Source organism: Chlorocebus sabaeus, chromosome 29 (assembly GCF_047675955.1).
Source record: "Chlorocebus sabaeus isolate Y175 chromosome 29, mChlSab1.0.hap1, whole genome shotgun sequence".
In the NCBI taxonomy this organism is placed as follows: Eukaryota; Metazoa; Chordata; class Mammalia; order Primates; family Cercopithecidae; genus Chlorocebus; species Chlorocebus sabaeus.
This window is the reverse complement of record NC_132932.1, coordinates 16608242-16628863: the sequence shown is the minus strand read 5'-3', so window position 1 is coordinate 16628863 and position 20622 is coordinate 16608242. Positions and strand designations below refer to the sequence as shown.

The window sequence follows — 20622 nt, the reverse complement described above, 5'->3', positions numbered from 1 at the left end:
GGGTACAGTGGCTCACGCCTGTAATCCCCACACTTTGGAAGGCCCAGGCGGGTGGATCACCTGAGGCCAGGAGTTCGAGACCAGCCTGGCCAACATGGAGAAACCCCATCTCTACTAAAAATACAAAAAATGAACCGGGCGCGGTGGGGGGAGCCTGTAATCCCAGCTATTCAGGAGGCTGAGGCAGGAGAATCGACTTGATGGGCCAGATCCCTGGAGGATGCAGCCTGAGGATAAAAAATAAAATCTCCCCAAATTATGCAGCAGTGCCCCATGGTGAACACCCCACCCCAATCACCCCTGTCAAAAGGTGAGAAAGGCCCTGGGGAGCACCCAGCCCCTGTGGGTCTCAGATAGTGAGGCCTGGAGACCATGCTTGGGCTGAAGCCCAGAGAAGTCAGAGGGCCCAGCAAGGTGGGCTCACCTTCCCCCACCTGTGTGTCCTTTCCTATCAGCCTCCTGCTGAGGCTCCACAGCTCCCAGGGCAGCCCCTTCCAAGGACGATCACTCCCTCCCCTCACACCTTCAGCTCTCGGAGCCACTGAGCTGGCAAGCCATATGGAATAGATTATTCTAGACCCACAATAATCTGATTATCTGGCTACAGATCAGCTGGGTGCTCAGCCAGTGGAAGTCGCAGGCAGCCCAGGGGTGATGAGGAGGGAGGGGGTGGGAGAAAGGAGAGAAACTTGGCAGATTCCAGGAAAGGCTCAAGAGGAAGTGCCGCATCTTGGTGAGTCTAGAGGTGGCTGACAATGCAGGGTAAGCAGATAGCACCTTTCTCCTTAGGGATGTAGCATTTATGCTCCTTCACTTCCTCCAGGAAAGTGCCGGTGGGTCTCAGCCTTAGAGTGAAAAGTGGGGAAACTGAGGTATAAAGGGAGGAGGGATACTTGTCACACAATGCCACCTGCGAAATGGAGCAGGGGCTCCCGATTGCCTGCTAAGATGTCCTGGGGAACTCTGCCTGCCTTGGAAGGCCCCACTCAGCACAGAGGGTTGACCCCTGGCTTTCCAGCGTTCACACACTCCCAACCATAGCCAACAGAGGGCGCTGCCCAGTCAGCTGGGATCTTTGGGTCTGAGCTGGGCAGATCTTCCTCCAACCCATAAGGATGTTTTTCTGGGGCTAGGGCCAGAACCCAGGCTTAGCTCTACTTGGGGGTGTGCTGGGAACTGTGTAGATGTGTCAGGAATGCTGGGCTGGCTTAAGAAATATATGAAGGCCGGTTCAGTGCCTGTGATGGGCCATGTGACCCCAGACAGGCCACTTGCCCTCTCTGGACCCATTTGCCCATCTGTCCACCAGGAAAAGCATGCATCCATGTGCAAACACGTGGAGCAAGACAGGAGCCCAGCAGAATGAGGAAAAGGGTGACAGGTTCAGGAAGGCAGGAGCCAAGCAGGGCTCAACCCCCCTCCCCAACACACACATGCCCCGGGTGCAGCTGAGGTAGAAAGAGGCCAGACCACAAGCTGACCGAAACTCGAAACTCTTGCCAACTCTCGAGTGAGGGTTTGCAGACCTGGTTCAGCTGCCAACTTGGGTGTGCCCAGCCTGCTCAGGCCCTCCAGAAAAGCCCAGGATGGAGCTGTATCCAGGCAGGAAGTGATGGCTTTGGGCCCTCTCTAAGTGCCCCGTCTCCCCTACTGACTGCTCACAACAGAGGGTGGCTAGGCCTGGGCAGAAGGATGAAAAGTGTGGGGCTGGCCCTGGTCACTAGCCTGGGACCCCATATGAGCCTGCCTGGTTCAGACCCTTGGCCAGCTCCAGGTTCTCCATCTGAGGTTAGGGAAATGTCCCCGAGGTATCTGACTTTAGACCCAATAAAAAGCAGAGCGGGGCTCCTGGGGCCTAGCCAGAATGCCTGGGCAGGACCTGGGGAAGTGCAGCGCCAGTGGGTGGGGGTCCTTTGCCAGAGGCTGGGGATGGGGCATCCCTGGACAGGCTGGAAAACGTTGAAGGGAAGGGGGAGAGAGCTTAAATTGGCCGGATGCGAAATAAAAAGAGGGGTCTTACATGATCTGTACTGACCATGTGCCAAAGACCAAGGATAAGAGGAGCGCTGTCCTCAGCTCCCAATGACCTCACCAAGAGAAATCCATGATCCAGCCCTTGGCCTAAGCCAAGGAAGTTTTCTTCAGCCTTGTAGATTATGCTCCACCCCAGGCCCTGAGAGCACACAGGATGGCCAGGTGCTGTGGCCGAGGCACCCCAGATGTGTGGGCAGTGCTGCTGGCTGCCATTAACCAAGTCAGCCTCAACCACTCACCTCCTGGACTCGACAGGGCTGGGCTGAAGCTTCAGAACAGCCTCACCATGCCGTTTGACCAGCCATTCCCCTGACAGTAATTAATCCTGATTGGAAAAGATTAAAAGTGCAAGTTTAGACAGACTGCTTAGTGACAAAACCAAGGTGCAGAAATTTCATTCAGTATGGCATCATTGATAAAAGTAAAGTCAAAAGAAAATGAAATTTGAAAAACAGCCCCTCTACACAGAAAGTCATCGTATGATACCACGTATTCCGTAAGGGTCTATCATATATATGTGTATAGGTACATAGACAGAGGCCTTGGGGATACACCAAATATAGAAAAACATACCATGACTTGTTTGGAGTGTGGGTGGGGGCACGTCTGAGTTCTGGGGGTTGGTCAAACTTGAATTTTGTCTTCAGTGTTTAAATGTTTCACAAAAAGGCTGCATTCATGTATTACATGCGTGATTTAAAAACAAGTTCTGGTCTACAGCCATACCACCCTGAATGCGCCCAATCTTCTCTGATCTCAGAAGCTAAGTACTAGGATGGGAGACAGCCTGGGAATGCTGAGTGCTTTAGGTTTCTTTCTTATTTTTTTTATTATTATTATTTAAAATTAAAAAGGCTGGGCGTGGTGGCTCACGCCTGTAATCCCAGCACTTTGGGAGGCCCAGGAGGGCGGATCACTTGAGGTCAGGAGTTTGAGACCAGCCTGGCCAACATGGTGAAACTCCGTCTCTACTAAAAATACAAAAATTAGCCAGGTGTGGTGGTGCATGCCTGTAATCCCAGCTACTCGAGAGGCTGAGGCAGGAGAGTCACTTGAACCCAGGAGGCAAAGGCTGCAGTAAGCCGAGATCGTGCCATTGTATTCCAACCTGGGCAATAGAGTGAGACTCCATCTGAAAAAATAAACATTAAAAAAAAGAAAGTTAAAAAAATAGAAATAAGTTTTGGCCAGGCGCGGTGGTGCATACCTGTAATCCCAGCACTTTGGGAGGTGGAGGTGAGTGGATTGCTTGAGCCCAGGAGTTTGAGACCAGCCTGAGCAACATGGTGAAACCCCATCTCTACAACAAAACTTTGTTTAAAAAATTAGCTGGGTGTGGTGGTGTGCACCTATAGTCCCAGCTACTTGGGAGGCTGAAGTGGGAGGATCACTTGAGCCTGGGAGGGCAAGGCTGCAGTGAGCTGAGATTGCACCACTGCACTCCAGCCTGGATGACAGAGTGAAACCCCATCTCAAAAATAAATAAATAATAAAAATTAAATTAAATTAAATTAATTTTTATTGCTGGGCATGGTGGTACATTACTGTAGTCCCAGCACTAGGGAGGCTGAGGCAGGAGGACAGCTTTGAGCCCAGTAGTTCGAGACCAGCCTGGGCAACATAGCAAAACCCAGTCTTAAAAAATAAATAAAAAAAAAATAGAAAAAATTTTTAAAATATAGGCATAAGGATGTATTTATGTGGAAAATTTTATTAAGGAATCTCAGAGTACACAGTTTGTTAACTAAACTGTCACCACCACATCACCAGTGGAGTACAGAGCATGCCTTAAAAATCTGGTTGCAGAAGTACATCTACTGGTATGGAAAATGTTCTCAATATATAAGTGAGAAAAGTTGGTCATGAAACAGCACACTGTCTATATACCCAGAGGAATTGAAAGCAGGGACTAGAACAGATATTTGTACACCAGTGCACAGCTCTAGTTACAGTAGTCAAAAGTTGGAAACGACCCAAATGTTCATTGAAGGATGAATGGATAAACATAATATGGTCTATCCATACAATGGAATATTATTCAACCATAAAAGGGAGTGAAGTACTGATACATGCTACAATGTGGATGCACTGGAAAACCATTATGCTAAGTGAAAGAAGCCAGACACCAGAGGACAAAGATTGCATGATTCCACTTATATGATGTACCAAGTACAGGCAAATCCAGAGGCAGGAAGCAGATAAGAGGTTATCAAGGAATGAAGTGGAGAATAATGGAGTGTTATTGCTTAAGAGGCACAGATTAGCGGGGAGGGATAGCATTAGGAGATATACCTAATGTAAATGACGAGTTAAGGGGTGCAGCACACCAACATGGCACATGTATACATACGTAACAAACCTGCACGTTGTGCACATGTACCCTAGAACTTAAAGTATAATTTAAAAAAAAAAAATAGAAAGAGGTACAGAGTTTCCATTTAAGGTGATAAAAATGTTTTAAAAATAGAAATGGTCATAGTTGCACAACATTGTGAATGTAATTAATGCCACTGAATTGCACACTTCAAAATGGCAGAGATGACAAATTTATGTTATTTATATTACTTTTTTTATTTATTTCTTTTTCTTTTTTTTTTTTTTTTTTGAGATGGAGTCTCACTTTGTTGCCCAGGCTGGAGTGCAGTGGCGCAATCTTGGCTCACGGCAACCTCCACCTTCCAAGTTCACACGATTCTCCTGCCTCAGCCTCCTAAGTAACTGGGATTACAGGCATGCACCACCACACCTGGCTAATTTTTGTATTTTTAGTAGAGATGGGGTTTCGCCATGTTGGCCAGGCTGGTCTTGAACTCCTAAACTCAGGTGAATATTACAAATTTTAAATAATTAAAATGTAATATACAAAAACCTTGAATCATACACTTTGCTTATTTATTGAGACAGGGTCTGGCTCTGTCACCCAGGCTGGAGTGCAGTGGCGCAATCACGGCTCACTGCTGCCTTACCCTCCCAAGCTCAAGTGATCCTCCCACTTCAGTCACCTGAGTAGCTGGGACCACAGGCGTGTGTCACCACAGCTGACTCAGTTTTGTTTTTTTTGTAGAGACAAGGTCTCACCATATTGCCTAGAATGGTCTCGAACTCCTGAACTCAAGTGATCCTTCCACCTTGGCCTCCCAAAGTGCTGGGATTACAGGCATGAGCCACCATGCCCAGCCAAATTGTATGATACCTAATTCTATCTCAAAAAAGCTGCTAAAAAAAGAAAAATAGACCAGGTGCGGTGGCTCATGCCTATAATCCCAGCACTTTGGGAGGCCGAGGTGGGCAGATCACGAGGTCAGGAGATTGAGACCATCCTGGCTAACACAGTGAAACCCTGTCTCTACTTTGTAAAAATACAAAAAATTAGCCAGGCGTGGTGGGGGGCACCTGTAGTCCCAGCCACTTGGGAGGCTGAGGCAGAAGAATGGCGTGAACCCGGGAGGTGGAGCTTGCAGAGACTGCGCCACTGCACTCTAGCCTGGACAACAGAGCAGCAAGACTCCTTCTCAAAAAACAAACAAAAAAAGGAAGAAAGAAAAAAAAAAAAAAATATATATATATATATATATGCTAGAATTTTCAAAAAACAGAAAAACAACCCCAGAAAGTGACATGCTCCCTCTCAGTGCCTCTATCTCTATGTTCCTGTGCTGGTAGAGATGCTTAAAAAAGGTTAGGATGCAGTGACATGGGCCAAAGTGCTTCTCTCTGGGTTGACGGAACCGGGGGCCTTTTACATTCCCTTCTTTTTGCATGTGTATATTCTCTCCCTTTTCTGTAATGAGGATGTGTTGCTTTGGTGAAAAAAAAATAAGGAAAGAAAAGGAAGGGAATGGGAAGGGGAAGGGGAAAAGGAAGGGAGAAGGAGGAAGAAGGAAGAAGAGAAAGGAGAGAAAAAGGAAAGAAGAGAGGGGAGGAGAAAACACTTTGAACCTCCCCCCCATCCCGCTCTCTGTCCCCCTATCCAGCTTGTTCACACTCCAATGGATAGGCCCAAGCCTGGAGACAAGGCCTGGGAGGCTGGGTCTTCCTTCCCAGAGCCTGCAGTCCCTGGAATGGGCACTGCCCTTTGTCCTCCCAACAGCTGCAGGGCCTTAGGTGGTCCTCTCCAGCAGGGCAGGCAGGCAGGACTTACAGAGTCCCAGGTGCCCAACATGTGGTCCTCCATCTAATCCTCCCAGCAAGGACACCCATTTCATAGATGAGGAGACTGGGGCTTGGATGGGGAGCTGACCCCAGGCACTGTTGGCTCTAGGCCTGAGCTGCCTCCATGGGCCTTGCTGTCCCAGGAGCTGGACCAGGTAGTCCTGGGGACTCCCTGGCTCAGCCTTCTTGGAGGAAGAGCAGAGGGTGAGCTCTGTTGGGCAGCTCCCCATACCTGTGGCTCCCAGCCCCTCCTTTACTTCCCCAGCCAATAGCAGTCAGTCCTTTCCCCTTCTCCACATTCTCTCCAGTAGCGGCTGGGCCCACTCCCAGGCCCCTGCCAGGCTGCAGTCAGCCCTTGCCCTGAGATGAGCGCAACCTCTGGACAAGTTTCCTGCCTCAGGATCTTTGCCTTCCAACCTCTCTCTTTCCTCAAACCTTCTGTGGATCTCATTGCCTCCCTGAGTCTGAACTCCTCACTCAGCAGGACCTCCCCACCCCATCCGGCTCCCACCGGCTTGTCCACATCATCTCCCGCTTATCTCCACCAGCCTGGGGCACCAGCCCCCTGGGCACTGCCAGCAAGCTCGCCCTGGGCTTCCCTGTTTCCAGCCTTGGGCTCACACCTTTCCCTCTGCCAGGAACACCCACCCGCCATCACTTGGAGAAAATCCAATCTCAGGCCCTTTCCTTCCCCCTGGAACCTGCCCTGATGGCCCTGGCACGGAGCACCTCCCTGCCCTCCACGGGCACCCTGCACACCAGGCCACCATTAGACTCAGCACCAACTTGGCAGTCCTTCTCCTTCCACTCCCAAGTGGGCAACTTGTCTTCCTGGAGACTCAGTCCCAGCCAGGCAGTGTTCCCACTGGTGTTACGCACGGCCTTTGACTCAAAGCTAGATGCCAGTGGGCTGGAGTCCTGGCTCTGGGGACATTCAGCAAGTGATGTGACCTCTCCGGGGACCATTTCCTGAGCTGAGTCAAGGGAAAGCTGAAGGGTACAGGGCACAGGGTTTGAGCAGAGCAGGCTCAGCCGGCGCAAACTTGGCTCATCTGTGGAAAGGGCTCAGAAGACGAGGTTGGCCTGACGCACAGTTGGGGTGAGTGGCAGTTCCAGTGGTTGCTCTGTGACCTTGCCCCAGTGGCTGTCAGTCTCTGGGCCTCCCAGTGACACCTCCCAGTGAGATGCTCTGCTTGGCAGGACCTCCATGGCTATGCCCATGTACCAGCCCCTGGGGCCAGGGGATGCTGACTCGGGCTCCCCAAGGGAGCGGTCCATCCAGACCCGAGTCCTCCCACACTCCTTCCATCCCCAGCCGAGGGACACAGGCCCTGGCCTTACCCTGGCCTCCTAGGGCTGGGACCTGCCACCTCCCACCCCCCACCCCAGAAGCACTTTTTGGGGCTTCTGAGGGGGACTGCTGCTGGGCTGTTTTGGAGGCCCCTGCACACCCTGGTTCCCAAGTCAACACCTTCTGCCCTGAGGGAGGTGGCCTTTGTGTCAACAGGCAGCCAGGAGGTGTGAAGGTAGCCACAGTGGCCCTGGGGGAGGCTGGGCTGGCCCTCTCTGCCTCGCTGGTAATGAGAATACCACACGGCCCTGCAGCTCCCTCTGGGCCCAGCACCCTCAATTCCCTTCCACATTCCCACAGCCTGCTCACCCCCTAGGGCCTGTAAGGGATCCAAGGGGAAGGAAAGGAGAGGAGACTCGTGGGTCAGGGCCAGAATTTAACCTGGCTCCAGGGTCTTGGACCTGTTCCCAGGGCCCTGCACTGCCTGGCCAGGGAGAAAGAGCAGGTGCAGAGCTCCTGGGCGCAGGGCTGTGGGCAGCCAGGTGGCTGTAGGGGCCTGTGTTAAGCCACCAAGGGCGGGCTGGATCAAGGGCACTGCCCTCTCTCACCCTGTAACAGGGCCAGGGCCGAATGAGCACATCTTGGGGGCCAACCTGAGGCCTCTGCCCTCCCCACCCCACTGCTAGTTGGGGAGAAAGTGCTGGGAGGCCCATAAAGGGATAGTGGGATAGAGGTCTCAGTTTCCTTACTATCTAGAAGGAATACAGACATGGGCATTACCTGCTTCAGGGCCAAGCTCACCCATGCCACACAGGCAAGCCCTGCACAAGATGGTGGCAGCTTTGTGCTTCCAGCTCTGACAGCAGGCCCAGCCGAGCCACTGAGCTTCGGGCACCGACAAGAGTAGGAGTGCAGGTGGCCTGAGCCTGGGCACCTGGGAGGCCTCCCTCTGCACTCCCCCAACTCAGGATGCCCTGAGGGCTCCCCTGTGCTCCCCTACCCTGGGACTACCCGGAGTCCTGAAGCAGCAGCTCCTGTTCTCTCCCTAGTTGTTGGCCTAAGCTCTGAAACATCAGTGGTCATCAGGTCCAACCCCCTGTTTTACGGAGCTTGGCAGAGGCTGCAGCAGCCATCTGCTCCAGCTCCTGCTCGTGCCTAACATGTCATCATCTGACCTCTTCTTGATTAGCTCCAGGAACAGGCCACTCCCTCCCCTACAAGACAGTGCCTCTGACTTAGAAAGTTCTTCAGACACTCCCTGGAGTGTTCCCCTGTGTCTGTGCCTCTGCAGACAACCGTCACACCCCCTCCACTTTTTTCTTTTTGTACTAAATGCCCCCAGGTCCTCCAGCTATTTCTCTGGTGACCTGGCTTCAAGCCCTCTCACCAACCTCCCTGTCTGAGCTGGGATTTGTCCCCATCCCTCATAAACAGTGGCCTCCGGTTCTCACCACTTCGTTTAGGTAGGGCCCATCCTGTCTGGAGAATAAGGAACCATCACTCCTTGGTTGAAGACACCCCACCCCGCTCCCACCCTTGCTTCTTGTGAATTTTTTTTTTGGATACAGAGTGTTGCTCGGCTGCCCAGGCTGGAGAGCAGTGGTGCGATCTCAGCTCACTGCAACCTCCACCTCCTGGGTCCAAGGGATTCTCCTGCCTCAGCCTCCCAAGTAGCTGGGACTACAGGTGCGCGACATCACGCCTGCCTAATGTTTTCGTATTTTTAGTACAGATGGGGTTTCGCCATGTTGGCCAGGCTGGTCTCAAACTCCTGGCCTCAAGTGATTCACCTGCCTGGGCCTCCCCTGCGTCTGGCCTGCTTCTTGTGAATTTGCATGCAGCTTGGATCACATTTACTTTTATGCCCCTGACACTTTGAAGGCGATGACCACCATGCCCTCCCACATGTGCTGATTTTACAGGATGCCTCCTGACGTGAACTTGGAGAAGGGTACATGGGATCCGCTGGTTCTATTTGATTAGGTCTGATGGGTTGTTCCAGCCTGTCAGGATCTCTTTAGATACTGGCTGTTTCCTAAGTCACTTCTGGGTTTGGGTCTTACCCTACATTAGATCAGTTCATATCTTCATTCAAGATCATAATACTGCCCAAGAAAAGGCTGTGCCTGTGGCCCCTCACTAGAGACCTATCTCCCGGTGAACATCCATCCATTCATTTATGGGAGCCCTGAATCTGTCGTGAATTCACTTAACTGAACTGTCATCCAGCTCACATGGCCTCACTTGGTGATAAGGAAACCCTGGGAACTTCCGTATTATGTGGGTAGGAATTGTGTTTGGTTGCTCATAGTACCTCCTAAAATGACACTGACCTAAATAAGATGGTGATTTTTCTTTTCCTTTTCTTTTCTTTTCTTTTTTTTTTTTTTGAGACAGGGTTTCACTCTTTCGCCCAGGCTGAATCATAGTGGCATGATCATAGTTCACTGCAGCCTCAACCTCTTGGGCTCAAGCAATCCTCTCGCCTCAGCCTACGGAGTAGCTGGGACCACAGGCATGTGTCACCATGCCCATCTTTTTGTTTCATTGTTTTTGTAGAGACATAGGTCTCCCTGTGTTCCCCAGGCTGGTCTTGAAATCTTGGGCTCAAGCGATCCTCCCACCTCGGCCTCCTAAAGTGCTAGGATTACAGGCACAAGCCACAGTACCTGGCCTATTTTTCTTTCACATTAAAGAAATTCAGGGGTGGACAGTCCAGAGCCAGTGTGGCATGTCTGCGTTCTCATCAATGCTGCAGCCTTCTCTACTCTACTATCCTTAGTGTGTGATTTCTGTCTTTGAGATTGCTTCAGAGTCACAATGGAGTTGCTGAAACTCCAGCCATCATGTTTTCCAGGTAATGAAGAAAACATAAGGGGCAGAGCCACAGAAGTGTACTTCTCAGCGCTAAAGAGCTCTCCGAGAAGCTCCAGCCAGTGACTTCCACTAATATCTCATTGGCCATCCCATCTATAAAAGAAGCTGGGAAATGTAGGGTTTTGTTGTTTTTTTTTTTTTAGCAGGGTGTATCACCATTTTTCAGCAGGGTGTATCACCGTGCACAACACAAGATCACTAAAAGAAAAAGGCAAATAAAGGCTGTATGGGCAACTAGCAGTGTCTGCCACACTTGTGAAACCCACACACATTCTTCTGACCATATTTCCCCCTAATCTAGCCACAGAAAGGAAGATGTGAACCTGGTGCTACTAGCACACTGAAGCCCAGAATGTAATCACCTTACCCAACGGCACACAGCCACAGGCCCTCTTTTTAACAGGGAACCAAATGAAGGGTGGAAACACTGCAAATGGGCTGTAGGGTAGGATCCAAACCTGGCTGTCTGCTCAGCACCTAGGGCAGGTTCCAGCACAGAGTAAATACCTGGCCCCACACCCATCCAGAAGTGGACGGCTTAAGGGCCCCAGGGCTGTAGGCAAGTTGAACAGGCACTCCTGCCAGGGCCCAATAGAAGACAAAGGCTGGATATGGAGAAGTGGGGAGGGCAGGATGCCCTGGTCTGGTGTGGGAGGGGTTCCCAGAAAGCAAGGAATCATTTCCTTCTTCTGGGACCGAGGCTGAAGATACCATTCCCCTCACTCACAATCCAACCTATTCCTTTAATCACTTCTTTCTGCTGTTCCTGAACTTGCTGTAAGCATAACATCAGCCCTGTTCTAAATGTTATCACATGCATTACCTTATTTTACTTCAGTTACCCTGGAGATCAGAATACCCACTTACAGATGGGAAAACTGAGATTGAGTAAGTTGCCCAAGTTCTCCCAGCTGGTAAGAAACCAGGCCTGTCTCACTCTGCAGCCCAGACGCCTGACCACTAAGCTGCACTGCCTCCCTGGGCTAAGCGGAGGCCCAGTTGGGGGATCCACTTGGGTTTCCCTCCTGGTAGGTGAGGCTAGCAGATGGAGTGCCCCTGTGCTTCCAGAGCCTCGCTGAGGAGTGCAGGGAAAAGCCAAGGGCCACAGCAAACCAGGCCCAGGGGCCCACCTTCCAGAACTTACACTGTACAACCCACAGTCAGACTGGGGTCTGGGCTCCAGGCTAGCTCAAACCAAGGTAGAAGGAGACCAGGCAATCTCTGAGAGGAAAGGATGTATGTACCACGTGCAGGGCTCTGTGCCTGTGGTGGAATCCCATTATTCGCCAAATCCCTCCATAAGAAATCCCTCAGGCTGGCTCTAAGGAGGTTCGGGGAAAATAATTCTGGATATTCAGAAGCTTCCTGGAGATCACAAGGCCATCCAGCAATGCGTATCTAGCTGTTCATGCACAAGGCAGCACTGCTGGGCAAAAACTAAAAATACAATAAAGGTGCATCAGTAAGTGGCTGTGCATACTATGGAATATCATACACAGTTAAAAGGCATGAGTCATGCCTGTAATCCGAGCACTTTGGGAGGCCAAGGCAGGCAGATTGCATGAGGTCAGGAGTTTGAGCCCAACCTGGCCAACATGGTGAAACCCTGTCTCTACTAAAAATACAAAAATTCACCGGGCGCGGTGGCACATGCCTGTAGTCCGAGCTTCTTGGAAGGCTCAGGCACAAGAATCACTTGAACCTGGGAGGCGGAGGTTACAGTGAGCTGAGATCACACCACTGCACTCCAGCCTAGATGAAACAGAGAGAGTGTCTCAAAATAAATAAATAAATAAATAAAGGGATGAATCAGAAACACCAATAGAGGCCAGGTGTGGTGGCTCACACCTGTAAGCCTAGCACTTTGGGAGGCTGAGGCAGGTGGATCACCTGAGTTCAGGACTTTGAGACCAGCCCGGCCAACATGGTGAAACCCTGTCTCTACTAAAAATACAAAACATTAGCCGGGCATGGTGGCAGGCATCTGTAATCCCAGCTACTTGGGAGGCTGAGGCAGGAGAACTGCTTGAACCTGGGAGGCGGAGGTTGCAGTGAGCCAAGATCACACCACTACACTCCAGCCTGGGCAACAAGAGTGAAACTCCATCTGAAAAAATAAAACAAACAAACAAACAAAAAACAAAAAAAAAAACACCAATAGAAAAACAGAAACAGCACCTGCTCTATCTGAAATGCAGCACCTAGATCAAGACATATCTATGAAGCCTGATGAATTTTGTTTACAACTGTTGAATTCATACATGTAAGTTCCCTGATAGATAGCATGTCAAGAGCTTTATAGTGATGTGTGGCCTTGGACCAATAAATGATGTACCTATACTACATGTGCCATTATTTCAACCCAAAAAGTCTAGGGGTGAATGTTTTACAAGTTGTCCTTTATCTCCCCGTAGGAAATAGGTGTTTTTTTTTTTGGTTTAAACCTTTTTAAGCCATGAAATGTTCCCATAACTAACTGCTTCTTTCCAAAGAAAGCCTGTTTGAAATCTATCCCACCTTCTTTTCATGTTATGGACCAATCAAAATTTTCTCTTCTTTATTCATAGCAGCTAGAATAAACTGAACAATAGTTGTCTACCCAGTGTTATTCAATGCCAAGTGTTACTTCATCATAATGTTACAGCAGTGACTTGGGCATATTTTCTCCAATATATTTCAAAATAAATTCTGAGGAGAAAAAGTGATATAATTTCATTATTGAAGGTGTATCTGTAACTCCTGCCATTTTACCTTTTTTCCAAAGTTAAAATTATTTACATGGGCTGTGGACAGTGACTCATACCTGTAATCCCAGCACTTTGGGAGGCCGAGGTGAGTGGATTGCTTGAGCCCAGGAGTATGAGACCTGCCTAGGCAACACGGTGAAACCCTGTCTCTACAAAAAATACAAAATTTAGCTGGCATGATGGCGCACATCTGTAGTCCCAGCTACTTCAGAGGCTGAGGTGGGAAGATTACCTGAGCCTGGAAGGTGGAGGCTGCAGTGAGCCATGACTGCCCCACTGCACTCCAGCCTGGGTGACAGAGTGAAACCCTGTCTAAAGAAAGAAACATTATTTAAATGGATAAACATTTAAAACATTTAGATCAACTATAACCAAGGTTTTGGTTAAATCTGTATTCACAGTCAGTACCTTTTTTTTTTTTTTTGAGACAGGGTGTTGCTCTGTGGCCAGGCTGATGCACAGTGGTGCAATCATAGCTCACTGCAGCCTCAAACTCCTGGGTTCAGTGGATCCTCCTGCCTCAGCCTCCCAAGTAGCTGGGACTACAGGCCCACACCACCATGCCTGGCTAATTTTTTTTTCTTAGATACGGTTGCCCAGGCTGGTCTTGAACTATGACTATATTGCCCAGGCTGGTCTTGAACTCCTGGGCTCAAGCAATCCTCCCACCTCAGCCTTCCAGAGTGCTGGGATTATCTCCACTAAAAATTTGATGCATTATTTTTTTAAAGGGTGAGTCAGCAAAATATGTCCTGACATGGAATGCTCTGAAACATGCTGCTGAATGAAAAAAAAAGAAAAGAAAAGAAAAAGAAGAAAAACAAATTACAAGTTGACATTTACTCATAACAATGTACATAATGTAACTGGAGGGTTACTGTGTGTTTGCTAAGGATATACATGTTTATGTTAACCCACTGGCCAGGTCTGGAACTACACACACAGCCTAACAACAGCTGTTACTTTTGGGGGGTTTATGGGGTTGGTTAAAGAGACTCCAACTTTACCTGTTATGTTTCCATTTCTCACAACGAAATGTAGTGGTTACATAATTTGTGTAATTAAAAGTTAATTTTTAAAAATAGCCACGACGTCCCTCAAAGAAAGAAAGAAAGAAAGAAAGAAAAGAAAGAAAGAAAGAAAGAAAGAAAAATTAGCTAGTCATAGTGGTATGTGCCTGTAGTTCCAGCTACTTGAGAGGCTGAGGCAGGAGGATCACTTGAACACAGTTTTCGGGTACAGTGAGCTATGATCGCATCACTGCACTCCAGCCTGGGCAACAGAGTGAGACCCTGTCTCCAAAATTAAAATAAATAAAGCCTGGGCACAGTGGTTCATGCCTGTAATAACAACATTTTGGGAGGCCGAGGCAGGCAGATCACTTGAGGCCAGGAGTTCGGACCAGCCTGGCCAATATAGCGAGACCCCATCTCTACTAAAAATACAAAAATTAGCCAGGCATGGTGGCACGCACCTGTGGTCCCAGCTACTCAGAAGGCTGAAGCAGGATTCCTTGAGCCTGGGAGGCGGAGGTTGCAGTGAGCTGCCACTGCACTCCAACCTGGGCGACAGACCCTGTCTCAAAAATAAAACAAATAATAAAATAAAATAAAATCAGCCACAAAAATATTACAAGGCAGCTGGGGCCTAGTGGCTCACGCCTGTAATCTCAGCATTTTGGGAGGCTGAGGCGGGCAGATCACTTGAGCCCAGGAGTTCAAGACCAGCCTGGGTAAAACCCAACTCTACAAATAATAATAATAATAATTAAATAATTACAAAGCCATTTGCTACTTCAGGCTGCTGCAGGTTAATCTCTTCTTGAACACCACTGTCATGTTGATCTTTAGTTAGTTATTAGCTAATGATTTTTAAAATTGTATCATCCTTCCGCTCAAAAGTCCCTATGGCTCCCAAAACCAACTCCTTAGCCTGGCCCCAGCCCAGGTGTGCTCTGGCCTTCCACATCACCACCCCAGTGCCCTGCTCCTGAGGCATCTTGGAAGGTCCTGAGGCCAGGTCTTTGCTTATGCAGTTCCCATCTGGAATGCACTGTACCTGCCTCTCCCTACTCAAATCCTATGCATAGTTCAAGGCCCAGCTGTGACTTCTTCACCTCTGTGGCCAGAACCCTAATGTCCCTGGCCTTCTTTTGGCTCTTAGCCTCAGGACTCAGTCCTTTCCCCAAGACTACACAGGACATTGACAATCTCCTTTAAACTGTAATTCTTGCTAAGAAGATCATTTACTTTATAATTTTGCTATCTCAACTATCCCTCACACAGTCCCATGTAGATACTACCATTATTCCTGTTTTACTGAGCAGAAGCTCAAGCTCAAATGGGTTAAGGGCCCTGCCCAAGGGCACATAGCTACTGTTATACAATGGCCTGTTCACTTTTCTTTCCCACAAGACTGAAATCTCATTAGAGCCGAGACCATGACTAGCTCATTCACCCTGTGTGCTTGACATTTACTGGTTGCTAAATAAATATGAATTCAGCCAGGCGTGGTGGCTCACGCCTATAATCCCAGCACTTTGGGAGGCCAAGGTGGATGGATCACTGGAGGTCAGGAGTTTAAGACCAGCCTGGCTAACATGGCGAAAACCCGTCTCTACTAAAAGTACAAAAATTAGCCGGACATAATGGTGCACACCTGTAGTCCCAGCTACTCGAGAGGCTGAGACAGAAGAATTGCTTGAACCCAGAAGGCGGAGGTTGTGGTGAGCTGAGATGGTGCCACTGCACTCCAGCCTGGACGACAGAGCAAGTCTGTTTAAAAAAAAAAAGAATAAATAAATACGAATTAAATGAATAATGCCCATTAGTGCCTTGAAATTAAGTACCTTCTTTTCATTTTATTTATTTATCTATTTATTTATTTTTGAGACACAGTCTTGCTCTGTCACTCAGGCTGGAGTGGAGTGGCACGATCTCAGCTCACTGCAACCTCCACCTCCTGGGTTCAAGCAATTCTCCTGTCTCAGCCTCCTGAGTAGCTGGGATTACAAGCGCTTGCCACCACACTCGGCTGGTTTTTGTATTTTTAGTAGAGACGGGTTTTCACCATGTTGGCCAGGGTGGTCTCGAACTCATGACCTCAGGTGATCCACCCCCTCCTTGGCTTCCCAAAGTGCTGGGATTACAGGTGTGAGCTACCACGCCTGGCCAGTACCTTCTTTATAAAACGATCATGGCAAACCTTCAGCTCACTTGCCAGGGGCCTAAGTGTTTTACAGGGATTGTTGTATTTAGTCCAGGAACCATCCTAGACAAAGGTATTTTGTATCACTATTGGTACCGATGAGGGAATCTGAGGCTCAGAGGAGCTAAATAACTTAACCAAGGTCACAGCCAATAAAGAGGTTGGCTTGGGGACCGACCTTTGCAGGTTTCCATCACCTAGGGTACAACTCCTCTTCCCCCACTTGACCTATTCCATTTCTCAAGACCAGAAACAGACCATGGGCAGTGAGATGCCTTTCTTGGTGTCACTCAACAAATCAGAAACTGTGGATTTTGGGGACCCCAGAAGGGCCCACCTGCACTTCTGCCTCAGTCACCATGGGTAGGGCCCTCCGGGCTTGTCTTGATGCCTTATTTAATACAACAGTAGGCACCGCGTCCTGGGCACAGACCTCCGGGAGGTTAGTGATAAGAGAGGCACCCACTCCTCACGGGGTCCCTGAGGCACCCACAGACCATGGCACTACCCGCCACTGCCGGGCCTCCGGGCACTCACTGTGAGCAGTGGACGGGGCGGGGGCGTGGGTGGGAGCATGGTGAGAAGCTTAGCAGCTCCATCCAGATGCGAATTGTTCCTCCCATACTTCCCGGGCTGCAGGGGCCTCCATTTAGAGCTCCCAAGGAGTCAGAATCCACACCTCCGCAAATGGGCCCGCTTTCCCAGGGGCCCCCTGCCCAGACCTTCCCTGGGCTCTGTGGGTTTTGACACCTCTCTGTAACCTGGCGGGGGGCCACCTCACACCTTTGGGCAACATAAAAGCTCAAGCCTGGAGGTGGCTAGCCCAGCCTCCCAGAGCCTGCAGCCCGGCCATGGCCCAGTCGCCTCCTCCGCAGAGCCTCCTTGGCCACGACCACTGGATCTTCGCCCAGGGCTGGGGCTGGGCCGGCCACTCAGACTCCACGTCCCCGGCCTCCTCCTCGGATTCGTCGGGTTCGTGCCCCTGCGACGGCGCCCGCGGACTCCCGCAGCCAGCGCCTGCGGGCTGCAGCTCCCGAGCCGCAGAAGCACCCGCGACGACGCCCAGACGAGCGCGCAGCGGGCCAGCAGGCGGACAGCGGCAGAGCGCCAGCGAGCGGGAGAAACTGCGCATGCGCACGCTGGCCAGCGCACTGCACGAGTTGCGCCGCTTTCTGCCTCCCTCCTTGGCGCCCGCCGGCCAGAGCCTGACCAAGATCGAGACGCTGCGCCTTGCCATCCGCTACATCGGCCACCTATCGGCCGTGCTGGGCCTCAGCGAGGAGAGTCTGCAGTACCGGCGCAGGCAGCGCGGGGACGCGGTGTCCCCTCGAAGCTGCCCGCTGTGCCCCGACGGCGGCCCCGCGCAGGCGCAGACGCAGGCGGATGGGCAGGGGCGCCGGCCAGGCCTTGTCTCCGCCGTCCTCGCCGAGGCGTCCTGGGGGTCCCCGTCCTCCTGCCCCGGAGCTCGAGCCGCACCCGAGCGCCTGGGAAGGGGGGTCCACGACACGGATCCCTGGGAGACACCCCCTTACTGCCCCAAGATACAGTCGCCTCCGTATTCGTCCCAAGGGACAACCTCTGACGCATCTCTTTGGACGCCACCCCAAGGCTGTCCCTGGACGCAGTCGTCCCCAGAGCCCCGGAACCCGCCAGTGCCCTGGACGACGCCCCCAGCAACCCTGGAGCTGGCCGCAATGTACCAGGTATGTGTGGAGGCTCTCGCTGTGTTCCCCAGCCTCCAGTCTGCAGAGAATCTCATACTTTTTCGATCCCAGCTTATCTACTCCAGGATTATCTAATGGAGGGGAGAATGGAAAGAACCCCCGGCTCCTTGGGAGAAGAGGTTGGACCCTGGGAAGTTAAGGCCATCTCCACAGTCACCACAAGCAGTCTTCACAGCCATGGGAAAGGGGGGGAGCCCGCCGACTTGCTCAGAGGGTGGAAGGTAGCAGGGTGGGCTTGCTGGCTTCAAGTGCTATTAAGAGTGCAGTGGGGGAAGGAAGTCCCAGGGTAAGGGCAGCTTTTCCCCAGTGCATGGGCCTGGAGCTGGTGATTTCAAGTTTTCTTCAAGCTTCATTCATTCATGAGGCTCATGAATGACTCATGGTCCATAAAAAATCTATTAACCAAAATTTGTTGAACACTTTCTGTGTGCCCATCATCATTCTTGGCACCTTACATGTATTATTCAGCCCCAGTAATGACCATGGGAAGTAGGTATTATCAGCTTCCCTAGTTTACACGTGAGAAAACTGAGACAAAAAGAGCTACCTGAGTTCACGTTGCTAGTGAGTAGCAGAACTGGGATTTAAGCCTCAGCAGAGTGTCTCCCGAGCCAGTGCTCTTAACCAGTTGGCTTTGCTGCATCTATTGCACCAGGGCTGCCCAGATGCTGCCAGCCACACCATGGCAACAAGCCGGATTCAAGATCTCTGGCCATCAGGGAGCAGCCCACTAACCAGGCTGCTCTTACCTCTCTTGCAGGGTCTCTCTGTGTCTCCAGAGTCCTGTCTTTCGCTGGGAACTCCATCTCTCCTGCCCTACCCATCATGCCAGAGACTGCAGCCTCAGACCCCCTGGGGGTGCTGGAGCCACAGTGCAGAGGTGGTGCCCAACTCAGAGGACCAGGGACCAGGCGCCGCCTTCCAGCTCAGTGAAGCAAGCCCTCCCCAGAGTTCAGGCCTGCGGTTCAGTGGCTGCCCTGAACTTTGGCAAGAAGATCTGGAGGGGGCCCACCTGGGCATCTTCTACTGAATGGCCTTGACTTCCCTCTTTCCATCCAGGAATCAGGCCTGTAGCATGAGTGCCTCCTCATTTGCTACTTAGTGGTTGTTCACGCTTTCCTTTAGCCAAGGCTCCCTTTTTCTAAGTGATGTCTTTCAGGGAAGCAGTGTTTGAAATAGATAGTGGGTATCTTCCCTGGATGGAGTCAGGGCGGGGGCAGTGTCCTCCACTGCTAGACACCCCCAGAATGCCTGGCGCTCTGCAGAGCACAGTCTGAGCTGCTCTAAGAAGAGGTCTCCTTTACTCCAAAGGCAGCTGGGCAGGGACAGGTGGGAGAATGGGTGTAGGAGGCAGGCCCCATACTCTGCTTCTTGGTGACAGTTGGCCAGAGCCCTATGTGCTTTGATTTTTTTTGTACTTAAAAAACACACACACACACAACAAAAATTTAGTTTGGTTTTGTTTTTTGTCCATCAACCTGCGTTTTTCTTGCCTCTGGAAAAGGAAACATGTTTTCCTTCTGTGGGGAACAAGTTCTGCTGCTCCTTCCTTCCCGAATCCAGGCCTGCTAAGGTATGTGTGGGCCCTCATTTGTCAGTTTGACCATATTTATTGCGCTGGTGCTCCAGGGCCAAAAGCTCCACCTGGCTTGCTGTGCAAGGTAGCACAGGTGGGCTGAACTTGGGCCTGCCCACTTGCCCCAGCCACATCACCACTGCCCTTTTGTGTTCTGGGAACATTCCTGGTGACTGGTGGGGTAGGTGCATGCAGCTGTAGACAGACAGACAGGACCCCCAAATGGGGAGACCACAGTCCCAGAGACCTGTGATTTAGGGCTCTTTCACAGTGACATGAAATTTTCTTCAAAGAATGCTGGGAGTGGTTCCTATGTGCTAGGCCCAGTGTATTAGTTTGCGAGGGCTGCCATACTAGAATGCCACGGGCTGGGTGCAGTGGCTTATGCCTGTAATCCCAGCAGTTTGAGAGCCTGAGGCGGGAGGATCCCTTGAGGCCAGGAATTTGAGACCAGCCTGGACGACACAGCAAGACCCCGTCCCTACAAAAAACTTAAAAAAAAAAAACCAACCACAGACTGGGTGGCTTAAACAACGCAAATTTATTTTCTCACAATTCTGGAGGCTAGAAGTTCAAGATCAAGGTGTAGGCAGGTTTGGTGGCTTCTGGGGCCTCTCTCTGTGGCTTGCCTGTTCATTGAGCCCCCACACAGTCACACATCTGTCTCTATTGTCTGTGTCCTGATTTCTTATAAGGGCACTAGTCATGTTGGATGAGGACCTACCCTAAGGGACCCATTTAACTGTATTTACTCTTTTAGGGATCTTTCTCCTAATACAGTCATACAGTTACATTCCGAAATATTGAATGTCAGGGCTTAAACATAAGAAATTTTTTTTTTTTTTTTTTTTTTTTTTTTTTTTTTTAAGACAGAGTCCTGCTCTGTTGCCCAGGCTGGAGTGCAATGGTGCAGTCTCGGCACACTGCAATCTCTGCCCCCCAGGTTCAAGTGATTTTCCTGCCTTAGCCTCCTGAGTAGCTGGGATTACAGATGCCTGCCACCATGCCCAGCTA

The 20622-nt window shown here is 50.6% G+C and overlaps 1 protein-coding gene across 1 annotated transcript; it reads left to right on the top strand.

The window, feature by feature from the left end:
- The first annotated feature begins 17159 nt into the window (after positions 1–17159).
- On the top strand, positions 17160–19497 carry MESP2 (mesoderm posterior bHLH transcription factor 2). Its single transcript, XM_007990378.3, has 2 exons — positions 17160–18011; positions 18793–19497. Exons 1-2 carry the CDS (start codon positions 17160–17162, stop codon positions 19060–19062), a joined length of 1122 nt encoding a protein of 373 aa, XP_007988569.1. The 3' UTR covers positions 19063–19497.
- The last annotated feature ends 1125 nt before the right edge of the window (positions 19498–20622 follow it).